Genomic DNA, 19808 nt, shown 5'->3' with positions numbered 1-19808 from the left:
GAAAAACAATACTGCTTGAAAACAGTATTATTTAGCTGTGATCTTCAGTAAGGTCGAGGTACTACCCCAGTCGGGCTGCTCTATATTTTGAGCAGGAAATTCCTGCTGTGCCCTACCTCAGTTTTTATTTCGATATAAATAATTATACAGCCAGTTAAGTAGGCCTATTAATAACACTGTATGCTAAGAACGTTGCGCCAACACTGAAGGATGTTGTGTTCTAACGTTATAAGGTATAATAACGCTAAAACTATTCAAAAACGGGATATTTACAATGTTTTTTAATTTCATTTTTAGGAGCTCGATATTTCGACATTATTTACGAATGTCTTGTTATCGAGTGAAAGTGAATGATCCATGTTAATTTAAAATGTTATATATAGTATATCTTGTAGTTTGAAATGTCTATAAAATTCAATGATTAGTTTATTCAAGTTGGCAGTGCGTAGCGGGGGGGGGGGCAAGGGTAAATTCATGCCTCGGGCGCTACTCGCAAAGGGGCGCCAACTGTTGGACATATTATAAGATTTTCGAATAGGTGGGGGCCGCTAAAAAGGTATTGTGCCCCGGTCACCGCAAGTAGTTTACAAAAGACTTGAAACGCCATTTTTGTACAAGACATAATAATAGTCTTTAAAAATTTAATCGCGGTTGAATTAAAGCTACCACCGAAAAACACCAATGTAAATTATGCAGAGAAGAATTAGCTAGAAACTTCGCAATTAGTCTTTTAGAAAACCGTCAATGATTATAAATGTAACCATGTCTTACAGGAAATACAGCGGCACTAAAATTACAAATCTTTATCAATAATATAATCTTGAACCGAACAGTCCTCCCGTGACCATGGTTGCTGTAAAGTCTCCGAAACGTCGGGCATCTAAAAAACTTAATAAACCGCGATAAAATACGAAAAAATTGTTTTATTGTAACGAATTACTTACTGTGCTTTTGTCAATTATAAATTAGTTTTCTGGTAATTGTAAAATTTATTTATATTATTATAATATATTTGAATTAAACTAAATATTCCTTAAGATTGTTAAGGTTATTTGTCCTTAACTGTAAGGAAATTGGATTTTCTATAAATGTAAATTATAAGGATGGTTACAAGGAGAAAAACAAGTGTTTATATACGCGTTTCCTTGTTGCATAAGTAATTAAACAGACAATGCGGTCACATATGTGTAGGCATATATATTTAGAGTTCTAAAGTCACACAGTCCATACATAAATAATTATGTTTGTCAGCGAATAATCAAACCGACCTATTTACATCAACAAGTAATTACAACGTAGGTAGTTAAAAAAATTGTCAATTCAATATGTATTTAATAGAGATGGCTCAAATATCGATGGGATCACACGACAAGGGTGCCTATCAAAGATTATAATAATAAAATACGGAGATGTCTATAGTACCAGCCCCTCTTACCGGTGACGTTTGTAAAGGCCAGTAGGGCCAACAGTAACAGTCATTTCAAAAACAACAAGCACAGTTTTTGAATAAAGAATCTGGATGTATAACCAACCACCTTTTCTATATATCGTTAGTCAACAAAGAATTTTATAATTTTTTAATAACAATACTAAAAATTTAATTTATCAATTTTCATCCTACTATTTAAAAATATAAATATATCTAATTATTTAATGAAATATTTTCAGTATAAAAATAATTAATTCATTAATTCTTTTCTTTTTTTTTAACATATAAGAACGTCTAAAAAAGATTTACCGATTAATTACTACCGATTAAAATATGTAATCGTAACAAAATTCGAAAGTAATAAAATAAAATTGAAACAAAGTGTAGTATTGAATTACAATTTGTTCAATGAAGATACGTATTCTGATAGTGTATTTAAATATGTGTCGACACGGTAATAGTTACGTAATTATAGTCAAAAAATTGTGACGTGAAAACGTTTATCGATAAATTTAATTTTTTTTTGTATCTTGTTGAAAACGATTTCACTGTCACTAGTTTGTTTACCCACGCGTTTTTACCCGCATTTGTAATACTACTCATATGGTTATAACATGTTTTCTTGTAATCTGAAGAATTTCTCAATAAGCATATTTTCTGATGTTACTACTATATAAAATCATCATTACAGCCTATAAGTCCACTGCTGGACATAGGCCTCCACAAGTTTACGCCAAAAATAACGTGAACTCATGTGTTTTGCCCATAGTCACCACGCTGGGTAGGCGGGTTGGTAACCGCAGTACTGGCTTTGTCGCACCAAAGACGCTGCTGCCCGTCTTCGGCCTGTGTATTTCAAAGCCAGCAGTTGGATGGTTATCCCGCCATCGGTCGGCTTCTTAAGTTCCAAGATGGTTGTGGAACCTTGTTATCCCTTAGTCGCCTCTTACGACACCCACGGGAAGAGAGGGGGTGGCTAAATTCTTTAGTGCCGTAGCCACACAGCACACTATACTATATAAAATCGATACTCCAAAATTTCTATTTTTACCATTCATTTGATAACAATTTAATTAAATGACATAATGACATAAAAATTATTTCACGACTGTTAATAAATCCTGTTGTAAGAGGATTTAAACAAACGGACGTTTCTGCTTCTTTATATTTGTGTTGACACATAAACGTGAAATAAATATTAGCTAATGCTGTCATTGTCCAAGCAATGTAACTGAATGTTTGTTACTTCAAGCCTTTAGAGGTTAGTTGACTTAAACGACTGAATTAGCCTTAGGTTTACAACAAAGTGTTTGTGTTCGTTTACATATATATATATATATATATATATATATATATATATATATATATATATATATAATATGTAAATGAAATAGAAATGTTTAATATTTTAATATCGCCCAGCAACAGTATTGTATTTTTGACGTGACAACGTCTAATAAAACGATGAACGACGGTTGCATACACTAAAAAGGATGACTCATTGGCCCGTTACGCTCATTGTACGCTTGCACCGCATCTCTCTCTCTTCCAGTCGATTGGCATATGCGTCTGAGGAGATGTTTTGTTATGACGTTGTCATATTAAACTATCATCCGTAAAAAAAACTTTACTGACAACCAATTTTTGTATTTTAGTATCTCATTTGACTCAATTTTATCGATAACTGTACATTTTCAAAAATGGTCAAGTCGGTCGCCTGCGAGTCGCCATAAATATTGCTTTTGAAAACTCTCTATTTTTGTGATTTTTGTGCGAATTGATAATAATATCTACAGACAATTTTAGCACTGTTTTAGGGTTCCGTACCCAAAGGGTAAAACGGGACTCTGTATACTGTGACTCCGCTATCCGTCCGTCTGTCACCAGACTGTATCTCATGAACCGTGACAGTTAGACAGTTGAAAATTTTACAGATGACGCTATGACACTAGACTGATGCTGCTATAACAACAAATACAAGACAAGAAAATACAAACGTGATACTGACTGAAGTTTTTTAAAAGTATTAATTTTAATAATTCACATATTCTGACATAATCGCTTCAAACACTCAATGTCATGAGGACAAACTTACGTGGATTAACTAAGCTATACAAGAGAGATATATTTTAATATAATAAAATGTTTAAAATACACAATATAAAATATATGAACATAAGTAATACCATCATCATGGATTAATGTTTAGAATTTTATATTTTCATCAATTTAACCGATTTTCTCAAATAATTTTATATATAAAATTCTCATGTCATAATGTTAGTTACAACACCCCTCCAAAACTGAACCGAATGTTATGTTTTTTTTTGTGTGCATATCGGGTAGGTCTGAGAATCGAGCAACTTCTAGGGGGGGGGGGGGGGGGATTACGGTGTATTATTCTGTTTTCATCGATTTTTTTTATCGATCAGGATAATATAATATATATAATATAATAATTATACTTTCAAATTTTAAATCTCAACAAATTTTAAATTTAGCCTTGGAACCTAGAGAATTTCCTTGATAACTGAAATGGGAATTCAAGTTCAAGCAACAAGCGACTAAGCCGTGTCTAGCATCCATATAACCTGTATAATCATTTCACGAGCGGGATCAAATCCGCGTTCGCATGACAATAGGCCCTTAATATAAAAGTAATATAAACTAAAAAGGAAGTCTTTTATAAAATCATGTAACCGCGTTCACTTGATAGTACTGTAACAGTTTTAAAGCGCGTACGAACTATCTTTACTAATATTATAGCTGAAGAGTTTGTTTGTTTGAACGCGCTAATCTCAGGGGCTACTGCTCCCGGTCTAGGAATGCCTACCCGGGCATCCTGGATATCACCAGAAATGGGTTCCACTGCGATACCAAAAAAAGGGACTACTGGTCCGATTTGAAAAATTCTTTCAGTGTTAGATAGCCCATTTATCGAGGAAGCCTATAGGCTTTATATCATCTCGCTAAGATCAATAGGAGCGGAGTCCACGCGGACAAAGTCGCGTGCAGAAGCTAGTGCTTTATACACGTGTAAAATTGGATACGAAAATCAAAATAAAAAAAAACTTTATTCAATTATTGTGTGGTTACGGCATAAAAGAATATAGCCAGCCCCTCTCTTCCCGTGGATGTCGTAAGAGGTGACTAAGGGATAACACAGTTCCACTACCTCTTTGGAACTTAAAAAGCCGACCGATGGCGGGATAACCATCCAACTGCTGGCTTTGAAATACACAGGTCGAAGACGGGCAGCAGCGTTTTAGGGGTGACAAAGCAAGCCCTGCGGTCACTAACCCGCTTGCCCAGCGTGGTGACTATGGGCAACACAATGAGTTCGCGGCATTTTCGGCGCGAACTTGTGGAGGCCTACGTCCAGCTGTGGACTGCAATAGGCTGAAATGATGATGATGATGATGATTTTTATATCTATTATTTCTATGAATATTTATAAAAAATGGCTATAAATTGCTTACCATAGGAACAGATGACCGTGTGATTATATTATATTTATTTAACATACCATTATCCACATAAATCTTGGTACAAGTGACCTTGATAGTCTAAAAACTGTGTCACACAATATCATTATATGTATTATACTATTAAGAATAAAGTACCTATTGAACTTTGTGTCCATATTAAAATGTTAAGGGTATTGTTTTTGTGTTTATCATTGATCATTTTGAAATACAAAAGAACCTAGTAAATATCTCCATATGTATAATACATTTATGACTATGTTAGTAATCATAATACTTCAACATTTTTTATTCGGTTATTCAAAACGCCATTTTTTTCTTACCTCGCCATAATAATTTACACACAAGTAACGGAAATTCCAAAACCGTTTTTGTCCAGTTTCTTCTGTTTGAATTTTTATGTTTCAATTTTGTTGTTATTTTTTTAACTCACAACTGAATTATTTTCGTTAAATACTATTCAGGTATTTACGTCATACTTTATTTATGATTGATCATAATTTGTTCTACACAGGTAATGATTTATTAATTACGCCAGTACCAAGGATGTAATTACTGATAGAAAAAACTTTATTGTACGACATTGAGTAAATGTAAAATAAGTTATTTAATATACAGTAGCGTTGGCGCAACGGTCGCAGCACTGTTTTGTAGCTGTTGCACCGGCGGTTGCGGGTTCGATCCCAGCACATGACAAACATTTGTATGGGACATGCAAATGTTTGCCGTGGTCTGGGTATTTGTACAGTCCTTGTGGGTCTCTCTACCGTGCCTCGGAGAACAGTCCCGGTTGTTATCATGTACCTGATCGCGATCGTTACTCAGTAGGGAATATATCCACCAACTCGCATTGGATCAGCGTTGTGGATTAAGCTCTGGTCCTTCTCCTACATGGGTAAATAGGCCTATGCCCAGCAGTGGGATGTTACAGACTGAAGCGTATATATTTATACAAAAGCTATGTTTTATGGTTTCACTCGCGTAACTTCCTATTATCTAGGAATTTAGAGAAAATATAGCTTACGTTCTACTGGACCTCAAGCTATCTACGAGTACGTACCAAGAGTAACAGACACCCACTCATTTTCACAATCTTACTCATTTTTAACATTAATAAAACTAGCTGCATAAAAGAAATCTATTTTAACACATTCTGAACCTAAAGCTGTTTATGTATCAAGCTTCATCCATATCCATTTAGGTGTTCTGGATTGACTGAATCCACCCATCAAAGTTATTGCATTTTCAATGTTAAATAAGATAATTGAACAAACACATTATTTCATCGCTGTTACGTCAATTTTCCTTAAATCTCAGTCAGTATCTCCTTTGTCATTTTTTTTTATTATTTTCCCCAATCGAACAATACCGGTTTTTTAAATATCGCTAATACAATCGAACATAGCAATTGTCACACAATTATCGTAAATGCGGAGTGATGGATGGAACATTTTTTTTATTCAATCATGCTCAAAGATTGATCGGATCTGGATGGGATTGGGGATTGAAATATGCTATGGTATTTATGAACACAGGCTTTCTGCTCTCGAAAAAAGGAATAGTGAAGTTAAGCAACTCATGACATACTCGTATAAGTTCACATTTTCATTTTATAATAGTAGACAAAATATGTTGAAATTTGGTTTGGGTTAAACATACTAGAGACGTAACAAATTTATCTAAGTATATCATCTGTCATCAATTCAGCCTATTGCAGTCCACAGCTGGACATAGGCCTCCTCAAAACAAGTCACGATACTTTATCTATATACTCTGACCAATTCAATAAATAACAGAATATTCGCAAATTAAATCAATAATGCGACTATCGCGCAATCACCGCACGATCATTGCTCTACATCACTAATTATCGATCGCATTCTTTTTTTCATTAAAATTAACGCTTAAAAAAAGAAATTCTGCCGTATCAAGTTACACAACATGCTGGCTAAAATATGTAAAATATGCAGAAATATAATATTGTTGTACGTAAACTAACATTTTTTTTAATTTAAGAAAGTAACAAGCAAACTGGTTATACAATCGTGTTCACTGCATTTTCTTCCGCGGCCTCTCATTACATGACATTAACAGTAAGTATTTCAATCACTTTACCGACTTATCTTAAGAGGTTGTTTGAAAGGTTTACTATTTATGTTATTAAGGGTATGTTTCTTATATTGCTGATTATTATCTGTCATATACATAACGATATCTAATAGATAAAGGGTTATGATATATCCTTCTATTTTCCGTAATCACTACCAAAGTTATCAATGAAATTCGAAAGTTAGAGTTTATTAATTGAAGTGAAATATACATTAAATGCCCTGTGAAAGTGCCCTGTTGAAGTGAAATATACATTAAATGTGCTGTGTGGCTTCGGCACTAAAGAATTTAGCCACCCCCTCTCTTCCCGTGGGTGTCGTAAGAGGTGACTAAGGGATAACAAGGTTCCACAACCACCTTGGAACTTAAGAAGCCGACCGATGGCGGGATAACCATCTAACTGCTGGCTTTAAATACACAGGCCGAAAACGGGGAGCAGCGTCTTCGGTGCGACAAAGCCAGTACTGCGGTCACCAACCCGCCTGCCCAGCGTGGTGACTATGGGCAAAACACATGAGTTCACGTTATTTTTGGCGTAAACTTGTGGAGGCCTATGTCCAGCAGTGGACTGTATAGGCTGTAATGATGATGATACATTAAATGCCCGTTTCTTATGTTGCTGATACGGCTAATTGGCGTATGACGGTGTTTAATAGACAATTTTATGATGTTTTTCTTTTTGATTATTAAAATCCACTTTACCTATCAGATATTTGTATTCGCAATTAGGTAGAGATTTTAATTAATGTGAAACAGACACTAAGGACCAATTTTTCTTCCTGCTAATAAAGCCTTAGTAACTTATACACGAGATAAATTTTATCAAAAACCTGAATAACCAGCCCTTATAATTATATATTAAACTAGCTGAGCCCTGCGGTTTTACCCGCATTAAATTGAATATTATATATATTTTTTTTTTATGACACTAGGTCGGCAAACAAGCGTACGGCTCACCTGATGGTAAGCGATTACCATAGCTTATAGACACACCTGCAACACCAGAGGCATCGCAAGCGCGTTGCCGACCCAATCCCCAATCCCCCCAGGAGCTCTGGTCACCTTACTCACCAACAGGAACACAATACTGCTTGAAAACAGTATTATTTTGCTGTGATCTTCTGTAAGGTCGAGAACTACCCCAGTCGGGCTGCTCCATATTTTGAGCAGGAAATTCCTGCTATGCCCTACCTCAGTTGAGTTATATAGCCTATAGCCTTCCATGGTAAATGGAATATCAACACAAAAAGAATTTTTCAATTCGAACCAATAGATACTGAGATTAGCGTGTTTAAACAAACTCTTCATCAACATCATCTCATCATCATCATCACTTCAGCCTATCGCAGTGCACTACTGGACATAGGCCTCCACAAGATCGCGCCATTTTTGGCACGAACTTGTTGACTTGTGTGTTTTGCCCATAGTCACTACGCTGGGCAGACGGGTTGGTGACCGCAGGGCTGGCTTTGTCGCACCGAATACTATTCGGCCTGTGTATTTCAAAGCCAGCAGTTGGATGATTATCGCAACATTGGTCGTCATTTTAAGTTCCAAGGTGTTGGTGGAACTGTGTTATCCCTTAGTCGCCTCCTACGACACCCAAGGGAAGAGAGGGGGTGGCTGTATTCTTTACTGCCGTAACCACACAGCACAAACTCTTCAATTTTATAATATCAGTATCTATGGGTTTTTCGGTTTATTTATTAATAAACCGAATTATTAATAATTGTGTTGGTAGGGGTAAGTTGTAATTAGGGTATTATTACTAGTGGCAGTCCCTCTTATTTGAAAAAATGCGTTGTTTGTCTGATTATGTTTAGTAAAGGTACGTACATGTTAAATCAAAACTCGTTGATAAGATAAGGTACTTTTGGTAAAATGTTCATTAGTTGTGGGAAACTAAATTAATGTTTTTATTAAAACTGAAGTTAGTATTTGTTTCAATTACATTTTCGTTTCATATTCTTGGTTAGCCATTTTTATATCGTTCAAAACGACTACATTTTAATCCGTTTACATATAAATGGATCAATTTCACTCATTATTCAATACTAATGGTCACCCAGATGTCGAAATTAGACCATTATTAAAAATTTAAATAAAAGAAAACCAAGATATTATGAACCTACAGAACCGTTTTTTTTTTAGTTTTGAATTTTACTACAGACTGACAATCAACAAAAGAGTATAATATGCGTGTGTGTATCAATTACACGGTAGTGTGTGTAATGTTTTTTTTTTATTGATTTAATGCTTTTATGCGTAATTAAAAAAAAATTAACATTCTGCACTCCTTCTCTATACAAACTACAAGTGTGAGAAATTTCATACTCCTCCGTCCGCGCAATTTTCGTAAAAGTACAAAGTTATTGCTTCACGTATTATAATATAATTATAGATTAATGAAAATTATATCATAAGAGGTCAACCTTCGAAAAAACTTATCAAGGTTCTCTACAAGCTGACCTTCATTACCTACGTTAAAATTCTGAATAAGTTTAAATAAAAAACTCAAGTTAGTTTAAAATAGAAGTTAAAAAAAGTATGAACATCAGTAACGGTGCTAAACATTTTAGGTAAATTTAAAACGTTCGCAGTTTACCTAATCTATTATACTATTGCAAATATTTTAATATCAATAGGATGTGCCTATGTATGTTACGTTTTTATAAATATCACAATCGATATTGACATTAAGTCATCATCATCTCCCTGCCCGTATCCCACTTATGTGGGGTAGGCACAACATGTTTTCCTGTTCCATTCCTCTCTATTATTCGTCACTTCAGCGCTTTTCTTTCTCATATCCTCACACACACAATATATTGATTTGCAAACCGAATTTTTTTCTTTTTTTTTGGAGATTCATAGGAGTAATGTAGTAACATAAAAATGCTTGCAACTTACTTGCAAGAGTTCTAAAATTCAATTAGTGGTGTCATTTTTTCAACATTATTGACAATGTCTTCGCAATAATGTGGCTTAAGTTACGATGATTTATCAGTAATAACGTTGTAATGCAAGGGAGGTACAGATAATATATAGTATATGTCACGGTCGCTTAGAACTGTATATAAAATCATCATATCAAAAATTTCGGTCTAACGGGTAAATCGTTCGGAGATGCAGGTTCGATCACCGCTGGAACGGTCGATTTTTGATATGATATTAGAAAAAATAATAATAATTGTATGTATGTTTGTTGATATCACAATACTTTACAATCTAATAGACATAATATATTACTTAATATGTAATGTTGTCTTGCATATCCCACAATAAGTGAGATTTTTTTTAAAAAAGTAATAAATGATTCATAGTATAAACATAACCTAATTATCTTTGCCGCAAACAGGAGAATACCAAAGATATTGAATTTTTCTAACTTCGAACGTAACATATACAAAAAATATTAATTTTTTCATTCGTTTTTCTAACGAAACTCCAAACACAAATAGTTATAATCCACGAAAATATTATATATAAAAATCCTTAAAAAAATCAAATAAAAATTAAATTATCTAACGATATTAAATTATACTTACTCCATAATAAATTAAGTTTTAACATGAATTATCACTAGAAATATAATAGAGCACAATAGGAAGCGATTATACCAAACAAATAAATAAAACTGTTAGAACATAATAAGAAACTTTATGTGATAGATATTTACGTGATAACATATCAACAATAAATATATAGATGCAATTTGCCTTATCAGTTATAATCTGGCTTATCGTACGATATTTAACAAATTATAAGCATTTATACAGGAATGCTTCATCATATCGATATTATTTATCGACAATCACTGTACATCACTTGAATATTCACAGAGGTTAAAAAAAATTAACAGCACATCTATAAAATAAAGGACAAACCTTAATTATACTTAATTTTAAAATTTAAATAACGTTTAATTTGTATTTTTTTACAAACAACTTCTTCGTAATTGTTTTATCAATACATCGAGCGTCAATGGTGGACGCTAGACACGGACTGAGTTTTATTTTGACACTTTTCGCGCCATTTGTGACATCACCTCATCGTAGTCGTACGAGATATTATCCTCACAAATTAAGAAGTTAAACTTTGACCGGATAATCATTAAAATGCGTACTTTTAAACTTAGCGTTATAATATTTGTTTCTTACGCTTGTATTTTGTAAAAAAAAAAACTTTATTTTCCTTAATATTGGAATTGTCATATTGTATTATTAATTTAAATTTATTTTTACGTCATTTTTAACAGTGAGAATGTTTTCATCTAATTTTAATAATAATAAAATTAGCGTCGCTGTAGTTTGTTTACTTTTGCAGTCGTGACATTAGACGGATTATATACTTATCTATAAGAATGGATTGTTTTGTTAAGTGCTACTTCATAGGTAAGTACATACTTTGTATACATTATACATACATATATATATATTCTTTAATGCTCTGAAAAGACACATACAAAAATATTAGTACAATGGCAGTTAACAACAGCAAACTTATTTATGGTGTTATTGCGGGGTACAGAAGTCCGAGAGCACAAAAAAAAAACCAAAAGGCAAAAAATATATCTGGTAAGTAATACATACACTACTTACTTTAGAAAGTAGGTTATATATTATACGTAACAATTATATTGCCTACTAATTTTTGATTTTATAATAACAATAATAATAAACGGTTTACACACAACGACCTCCAGTAGGATTAAGGGATAGAGTTATGGAAGATTACGAGATCTATGAGAATTTGGTCTGCATTTATCCATATTTTTTATGAGATTTAAGTAATTTTATTCATAGTGTCCATAAGAGTAATGGAAACTGAGGTAGGGCACAGCAGGAATTTCCTGCTCAAAATACGGAGCAGTCCGACGGGGGTAGTACCTCGACCTTACAGAAGATCACAGCTAATTAATACTGTTTTCAAGCAGTATTGTGTTTCTGTTGGTGAGTAAGGTGACCAGAGCTCCTGGGGATTGGGGATTGGGTCGGCAATGCGCTTACGATGCTTCTAGTGTTGCAGGCGTCTATAAGCTACGGTAATCTCTTACCATCAGGTAAGCCGTACACTTGTTTGCCGACCTTTGGATATGTTGAAACATGGAAGGAATCTTAACTATCCATGTAATACAATGTGTTTAACACACAAGCCGTGCGCGTCCTTTGGTCTACTCATTCATCACCTGTCACTTGTAAGGCTAAATTGCAATGGAAACATTATTGTGGAGTTTTATCGCAATTTTCTATATATGTATCAGTGTAACATCCCACAGCTGGGCATAGGCTTCTTTCTCCACATAGGGGAAGGATTGGAGCTTAATCCACTACGTTGCTCCACTGCGAGTTGGCGGAAATGTTCCATACTACGAGTAACGATCGCTATCAGATATTTATGATAACAACCGGGATCGACGGCTTAACGTGCTCTCCGAGGCACGGTGGGGAGACTCACAAGATCAGACATCCAAACCGGAAAGTAATGTTTGTAAAAATACAAATATCCATCCCGAGCGGGAATTGAACCCGCAAACCGTTGGTGTTTTAGGCGAATATTCGCACCACTACACCAGAGCGGGTTTTTTCATAAAGTACTAAGATTAAATATTATAACAATTCATCACTCGGTTTCGCTCCAAATAATAAAAATAAAATCAAATAACAACATGTTTGGCTCCTCGATTCTAATAACCGCAATCGAAACTATTCGTAACTAACGGATAATCCGAAATTATTTAATATCCGTGTCAACATCCGTAACGAAAACACACACAACATAATCACCCACAGACCACGACATACATTTTTATGGCCTACAGGTACAAATATTTGCTGCTAGCATATTAGCGAGTTGATGTGACCACTGTACCAACGTATCTTCAAATATAATTATATTACTAAGTCATCACTCCAAATCATCATCATAATCATTGTCAACCGATGGACGTCATCCACATTTCGCGATCTAGCGCCGCTTGCATCCAGCAGCTGCCAGCGGATCGTTGGCTGTCATCTGTCTACCTACTGGGCTCCTCCAACGCTGCACTTACCTGTGCGAGGCGTCACTCAAAATATAAACTTAAATTACATAAAAAACGATAAATACAAACTATTCCTACCTGAGTTTGCTTCTTTTTTCGGCGAGTGCCAGTTGTTGAGCGATGGTCATCTTAGGACGTATATTTGGGGGAGGTGCGTTAGGGAAGAAGTCTCCCCCCTCATTCGCTGGTCCATCATCCCCCTGCTCGTCTGATGCTTCGTCGCCGACCACGAAGCGTGAGCCCTGGAAATAAGCAGTATATCATCAGTTTTAATTGTTTTTATGCAACAAGTGATGCAAGTTTGAAAAGTTAATTTGTATAAAGATGATTGTTTTAAGGCCAAAGACGGGCAGCAGCGTCTTAGGCGCGCCAAAGCCAGTCCTGCGGTCAACAACCCGCCTCCCCAGTGTGGTGATTATGGGCAACACACATGAGTACATGCATTCTTGGCGCGAACTTGTAGAGGCCTATGTCCAGCAGTGAACTGCAATAGGCTGGAATGATGATGATGATGATGATTGTTTTAAGCGTACGCCTGAAGGTAAGCGGTTACCGTAACTTATAGACGATTGCAACACAAAAAGTATAGCAACCGCGTTGCTAACGCCGCCCTCAATCTCTCCCAGGAGCTCTATACCTAACTCACCACACGACGGGCGACCATTACTTAAAATAGTTACACATTCGTAATCACGGTAATATTAGGCATAAAGATAAGACCTACCTCTTGATTTAGCATGACTTTATTTTCTGCTTATACTGCCTGGAAGAGATCGCTTAGCAATAGGATCACTTCATGTCTTCCAGTCTTGTACATTTGTCTTGATAACATTTCAACTGTTCTATTGATACAAGATTTCAGAATTTTAAGATTTAGTTTATTATTAATTTCAAGATTTTGTTCACACGAGTCGACACGAGGAAGGTTTTAAATATTTTATTTAATGTTAATAAAAAAAATATGGTGTACAATAAAGAGTAGTTGTTTGCGTCACGGTTGAAGAAAAAATGCCTATTACTATCGTATTAAACCATGTGTTAAAGATAACAAATATGTTGATAATTAGGTTATGTACTTACGTTATCTGGTTTAGTTTCATCTGAATCGATCTTCTCGAAGTTATCACTCTCGCTCGACGAGCAGCGCACCTGCTCCTGATCAGTATGCTCCATATCTTAAAATAAATAATAATTTTGACATATTTTTTTTTCGTATAAATACATACTTATGTAACGATATATGCAAGAGATAAAACAGCGCCTGACTAAATATATTTAGCAATTTGTTCTGATTGTAAAATTGCTCTAAGAATAAGCCATTTATTATTATTAGCGAGCATCGAGTTTTTTCTGCGGGTTTCGTTCCTCTTAGCCAACACTAAGTTCCATTAGGTTAAGTAAATGGTTGTAATGTTTAATAACTAGGGTACATTAGGTTAAGGAAGTGGTTGTTATATTTAATAAAGACGATGAAAATGACGTCTACTAAGACTGTTAGTTGATTTCGGTACCATGACTCTGTCCGATTTATTTTAAGTGTTTTTTAAATCAAATTTTATGCCTGTCCCACACCAAAAGGTGGTCTGGTAGAAATCGCTGTTAGCGATAAGGCCGCCTTTGCACATCTTTCTTTTTATGTATCACTCTTTTCTTACGTTTCTTTATGGGATATAATAGTGTTTCAAATCAAATACAAAATAACTTAAATAGCACTTTCGAATCATCATTTTATAAATTAAAAATTTGCTAAATTAATCATCATTTTATAAATTATAAATTTGTAAAAGTGATTATTATTTTTAAATGTCAAGCTACCGCCGATTCGGAATGTAGATTCTGCAAAAAAGAATCGGTAAGAAATTCCGCAGTTACTACTTTGAATGTAATACATAAACTGTGTTTATTATTATTAATATTATTATTTAGACGGTAATACATGAGCACGATACGTAAGCATGACATTTTAATCCTTTTGAATAAAATTTACTTCATCGTCAAGACCATTGTATTCATTTTATTCGTACAAAGAAAAATTTATCCACAAATAGTACCTACGTTTAATCACATGATGTAAGAAGGAAGATTAACCAGGTTATAAATTTATTTATTGGTTTTAATTTAATTTATTTTATTTTTTAATGAAAATTATTGAAGTGATGAAATTATTATAGTTTTTATTAATATAGATTATACAATTTAACTATGTATTGCGAATTTTAGTAATAGTTTTGTTTTGTTCTGGTAAATGAAATTATGGAATTGAATGTGATATCAATTTTTGTATTTTTATCTTCATATGACATGTATGCAATACGACAACGACACTAACGCATTAGGATAATATCCTGTAATGCTAGATGTAAGATGATGGAATAAATAAATAAATAAAGATCAACATAAACATAAGATACACTGCCTTTGGACAGAAACTGTAGTTGTTGATCGTCGCAAACGAAACAAAACCGACTTCAAGTACATCGACACCTACAGTAATACAACGTGGGTAGACAAAAAAATAGTCAAGTAAGTACGCATTATTAGGGACTACTCAAAAATTACTCATCAGGTCAAATTTAAATGTAACAACATGACATCGGTTCACCGGGTAAGAAGCTATGAGAAAAGACTCATAAAAAATAATGTTGAATTGAGACCACCCCCCTTTCTTTGAAGCCGGTTAATAAACTCGGAATATTTGTATAGTGTGTAAGAGTTTTACGACCAGCAGTGTCCATAGGTCAGCTAGTATAACATATATTTACTGCTGAAAGTTTGTTACCAATTAGAAATTCAAATTCGTCAAACACCGAATTTTTACTCGTCATAATTATTTTACATGTAGTACACAACACGCTACATACCATTTCTAAGCTGTATAAAGAAAAAACAGTCAAATAGAAGTGGCTTAAGTTCAATTTTAAGTCTGTCTTGTGCCTAAGCTTTTGTCTTGGATACCAATATATTTTCATTAACCTTTTATTTTGGTCATAATTATGTTTGGAGCAGGGTTATTTAGCTGTGATCTTCTGTAAGATGTACTTCCACAGTCGGGATCTCTGTCCTAGATATTGTATGAGATATTTCGTACTTTACCCTGACCTGTACTATTATCTATTTATAATTTAAATAGGTATTCATACATTTTTAATATTGAATTTATAAAGGTGAGCAAAAACCTATTTCTCGACAATGAAGAGAGTTATGACCACAGAGATATTAATGGTAGAGCAGACAATCTCGAAAATTAAACAAATATAACTAATTAAAAATGTTGGTCAAATTTTAATTTATACATTTACTTGATAACAAAAAAAAATTTAAGAGGAATATTTTTAGAAACAATTTGTCTGTCTAAAATCAAGCACAAAAAGTATTTATTATTTAAGCTTCCCCAGTTGCCATAATTTTGTATACCAATACAAAAAGCAACAAAATATAAAATTAAAAATAACAAAGTCACATCAGTTGCAACAGGTGACCTTACCGATGATAAATCGACTTCTCCCAAGCAATCTATGGGCAGGGGACTGGGCTTATGGTAACGAGACCTAATTGGGCAACGCCGGCGGGATCGCGGAAGCGCTTAGCGTCCTCGTGATCCCGCCCCAGGCGAGCGAAGAAACACCCCAGAGGTTTTAGTCCGTGGGCAGAGGACTGGTACAAAAAGAGCGGACCCCGTTATTTAAGAATTCTGACATCAATCAATTATAGGGTTGTTTCTTAGGAAACGTAATAGGAAAACGGTCAGAAATGCGATTGAATTGTCTTGCAGACGTACGCTACGTAAGGGATACAATATTTTTTTTACTCGGAGTTTTAGTCCTATTAAACCGGTTTTTTATTGATTGTTTAGCGAAGTTGGCTACAGCAACAATTTGCGTTCCATGACAAATGTTTGTATACGTATAGAACTTAGAGAAGTTTTTCTCGGATTATGTTTATTTTCGTATTTCCTGAACGCTAAATTTGTTTTTTTTTTATTCTTTAAAAAAATAGGAGGTATTGTCACACAGTGACCACGTCACCTCCATCGTTTTTAACTAAATCAACAACGTCTCTTTAAATATATTAGGACTCATTTATAAACATTTCTAGCCTCTTCAGAAGTTGGTGCAGCCAAGATACTGTTAAATACGACAGTAAATTTCATCTTTTATTATTATTGAATAGCAAAGTGCCAAGAATAGATGTAAAATACCGAAAGTGCAGCAGTGCCAGCAGCGTGCACAAAATCGGTACTTCCAGCTATAACAGTTAACGAAAAATACATTTGCCGCATTTACACCTAAGTAGCCAACGAACCGCAACATTTTTTAAATACATTCAGACAATAACAAATACAAAAAAAAAACCTTCGTAAGTTATACACGTTTCAGAGATTTAATTTAATTAATATTTATTTTACCAAGTAATTGTTCGTAGTACGGCAATAGTATAGTTAAATGACGACTTAACTAAGCTTGTGTCACATTCGAACCTTTTTCTTTATTACGAAAATGTACATCACACCCCCCAAAAAAAAAAACGATTTTGTGATTCACCTTAGAATTTTCATTGCAATAACTGATAAATAATTTTACTTCTAAGCCCCAAATTATAATGATCTAAAATTACTGACTTACTAACGCTTTTAAAGGTATATTGTAGTGCAATCAACTCATGGAACTGTCTTCCGAAGCTTATAAAATAAAAAGTACTTAAAGATTTAATGCCCGAACTAACTTATAGCAAGTCTGTGGTAACAGACCCATTACTGCAAGGAACCGAGGAATGTTATAATAAAATTCGTGCTCATTCCTATCCTTATTGGAAATACCTACGACAGATTCCTTTTATACATTTATTATAAACTAGCTAGTACCCGAGACGTTACCCGCTATTTTAGTGCCTTTAATTTTAAGGGTTCCTTTCTACACTTTCGGTGTAACAATCTTCCGGCGTGGCACAGTTTCAGCACGACACGTTTTCAACGCAGCACGTAATTGGATCATGATCATTGTCAGACCTTACTATTGCTACCTTGTTATTTCTGCCTTGCTATTATTACCCTGTTATTGCTACCTTGTTATTGCTACCTTGCTATTGCTACTTTGCTATTGCTACTTTGCTATTGCTACCTTATTATTGCTACCTTATTATTGCTACCTAATTCAGGTCAAAGATATTTATTCTCATAAGAATTAACAATTCACTTATATGAGAAATACATTAGAAAGAATACATTTTTAAATATCTACAAGTTTACGATAATTCTAGCCGAGCGTGTCGGTAATAAACAAAGTTCATTATACAATATCGTCACAAAAACCAAAAAGTGGGTAGAAACGCATTACATCAATGGTAAGACCGGTCACTATGTGGTAAAAAAAAAGCAACAAAAGCAGCAAGCGACGAAACACAAAACAAATACACAGATCTTCAAATGTTAAACTAGATGCGGCCAGGCGAAATATATATTTACTCGTATGTGTGTGATTTTAAAATTATATAATTAAGGTTTTTATTTATTAATTACTTTATTTTTTATTGAGATTTTGTAACCTATTTCCTAGTTATTTTAACGTTATTACTTTGATTTAAAGTGAGAGTCTTTTAAACATATACATATGTAAATAATATTAAATTGACTTTGTTTTTTAATAATATTTTTTTTTGCAGACTAAGAATTTTATTTTGATATTTTGTAGGTATATTTTTTTATGTATAAATTTGTAGTTTTTTTTTTTTATTGTTTTGCAACCTATTTCTTAATTATTATTATTTATTTATTTATTTCATTTACGTTATTACTTCCACTCATTATTTTAGATGATAATTTTTGTTTGTAGTTGTGATAATTGTTTTTATTATATTTTTAGATTTTGTAAATAATTTTTTAGCAATTTTTTAAACTTCAGGATGCTTTTAGCTTCTTTAATAACTGTGGGTATTTTATTATATATTTGTACACTTTCATATGTAATGTTCCTTTTCCCGTAATTTGTTCTCGGTGGGCGTAGAACTAGGTCATTAGAACTTCTCAACATTTTTGTTTGTATAGTTTTCTTTTTAGTAAAAGTTAAAGTGCTACGTACATCTTTATTTATAATTTTTCTTATAAGTATGCAAGAATAGTATTTGTATGATTGTTCAATGTTAAGTATTTTCGTATCTTTATATATTTTAGTTGAAGGTGTTAGGAAATCGTAATGAAATAGTAATTTAACCAGTTTGTTTTGAGCGACTTGAAGAGTGTTAAGATTAGTTTTAGCAGCTGATCCCCAGATCTCTATCAAATAGTCTATGTGTGGCTTTGCCAAAGAGTTATAAATAAAGTGGCGTACTTTTTGTGGTAGACAGTGAACAATTCCGCGTAGTGCTCCAGTAAGTGATGTTAACTTTGATTTTACTTTTTCCAATTGTAATTTCCAAGTCAGCTGATTATCCAAAATTAGCCCTAGATACTTTTCACTAGTAACTCTTTTTATTTCAAAATCATCAATTTTCAAAGGTGCGAAATTAGGTATTATTTTATTTTTTGCTGTAAAAATGACATAGTTTGTTTTCGATAGGTTTATAGTTAGTAGGTTAGACTGAAACCACGTTTTTAATATATTAAGATCACCTTGCGCGTCTTGAATGATTGGTTCAATTTCGCCACCGAAATAAAACAGGCTTGTATCATCCGCATATAGTGATAGATCACCGTTGAGTCTCAATCTACTTAGGGAGTTAATATAAATTAGAAAGAGCAACGGGCCCA

General features: G+C 33.8%; 1 protein-coding gene across 1 annotated transcript in view; it reads right to left on the bottom strand.

The window, feature by feature from the left end:
* Positions 1–19808, bottom strand: part of LOC123668303 (acetyl-CoA carboxylase) — a 113714-nt gene that overhangs the window by 69902 nt on the left and 24004 nt on the right. Inside the window, exons 2-3 of the mRNA XM_045602062.1 lie at positions 14147–14241; positions 13145–13308 (exon numbers count right to left, since the gene is read on the bottom strand). Of these exons, the coding sequence (XP_045458018.1) occupies positions 13145–13308; positions 14147–14241 (259 nt within the window). The remainder of the gene's footprint in view (positions 1–13144; positions 13309–14146; positions 14242–19808) is intronic.

The sequence above is a fragment of the Melitaea cinxia genome, chromosome 30, assembly GCF_905220565.1.
Source record: "Melitaea cinxia chromosome 30, ilMelCinx1.1, whole genome shotgun sequence".
Taxonomy (NCBI): Eukaryota; Metazoa; Arthropoda; class Insecta; order Lepidoptera; family Nymphalidae; genus Melitaea; species Melitaea cinxia.
Note: the sequence above shows the minus strand (reverse complement) of the source record. Positions and strands in the feature narration are given on the sequence as shown.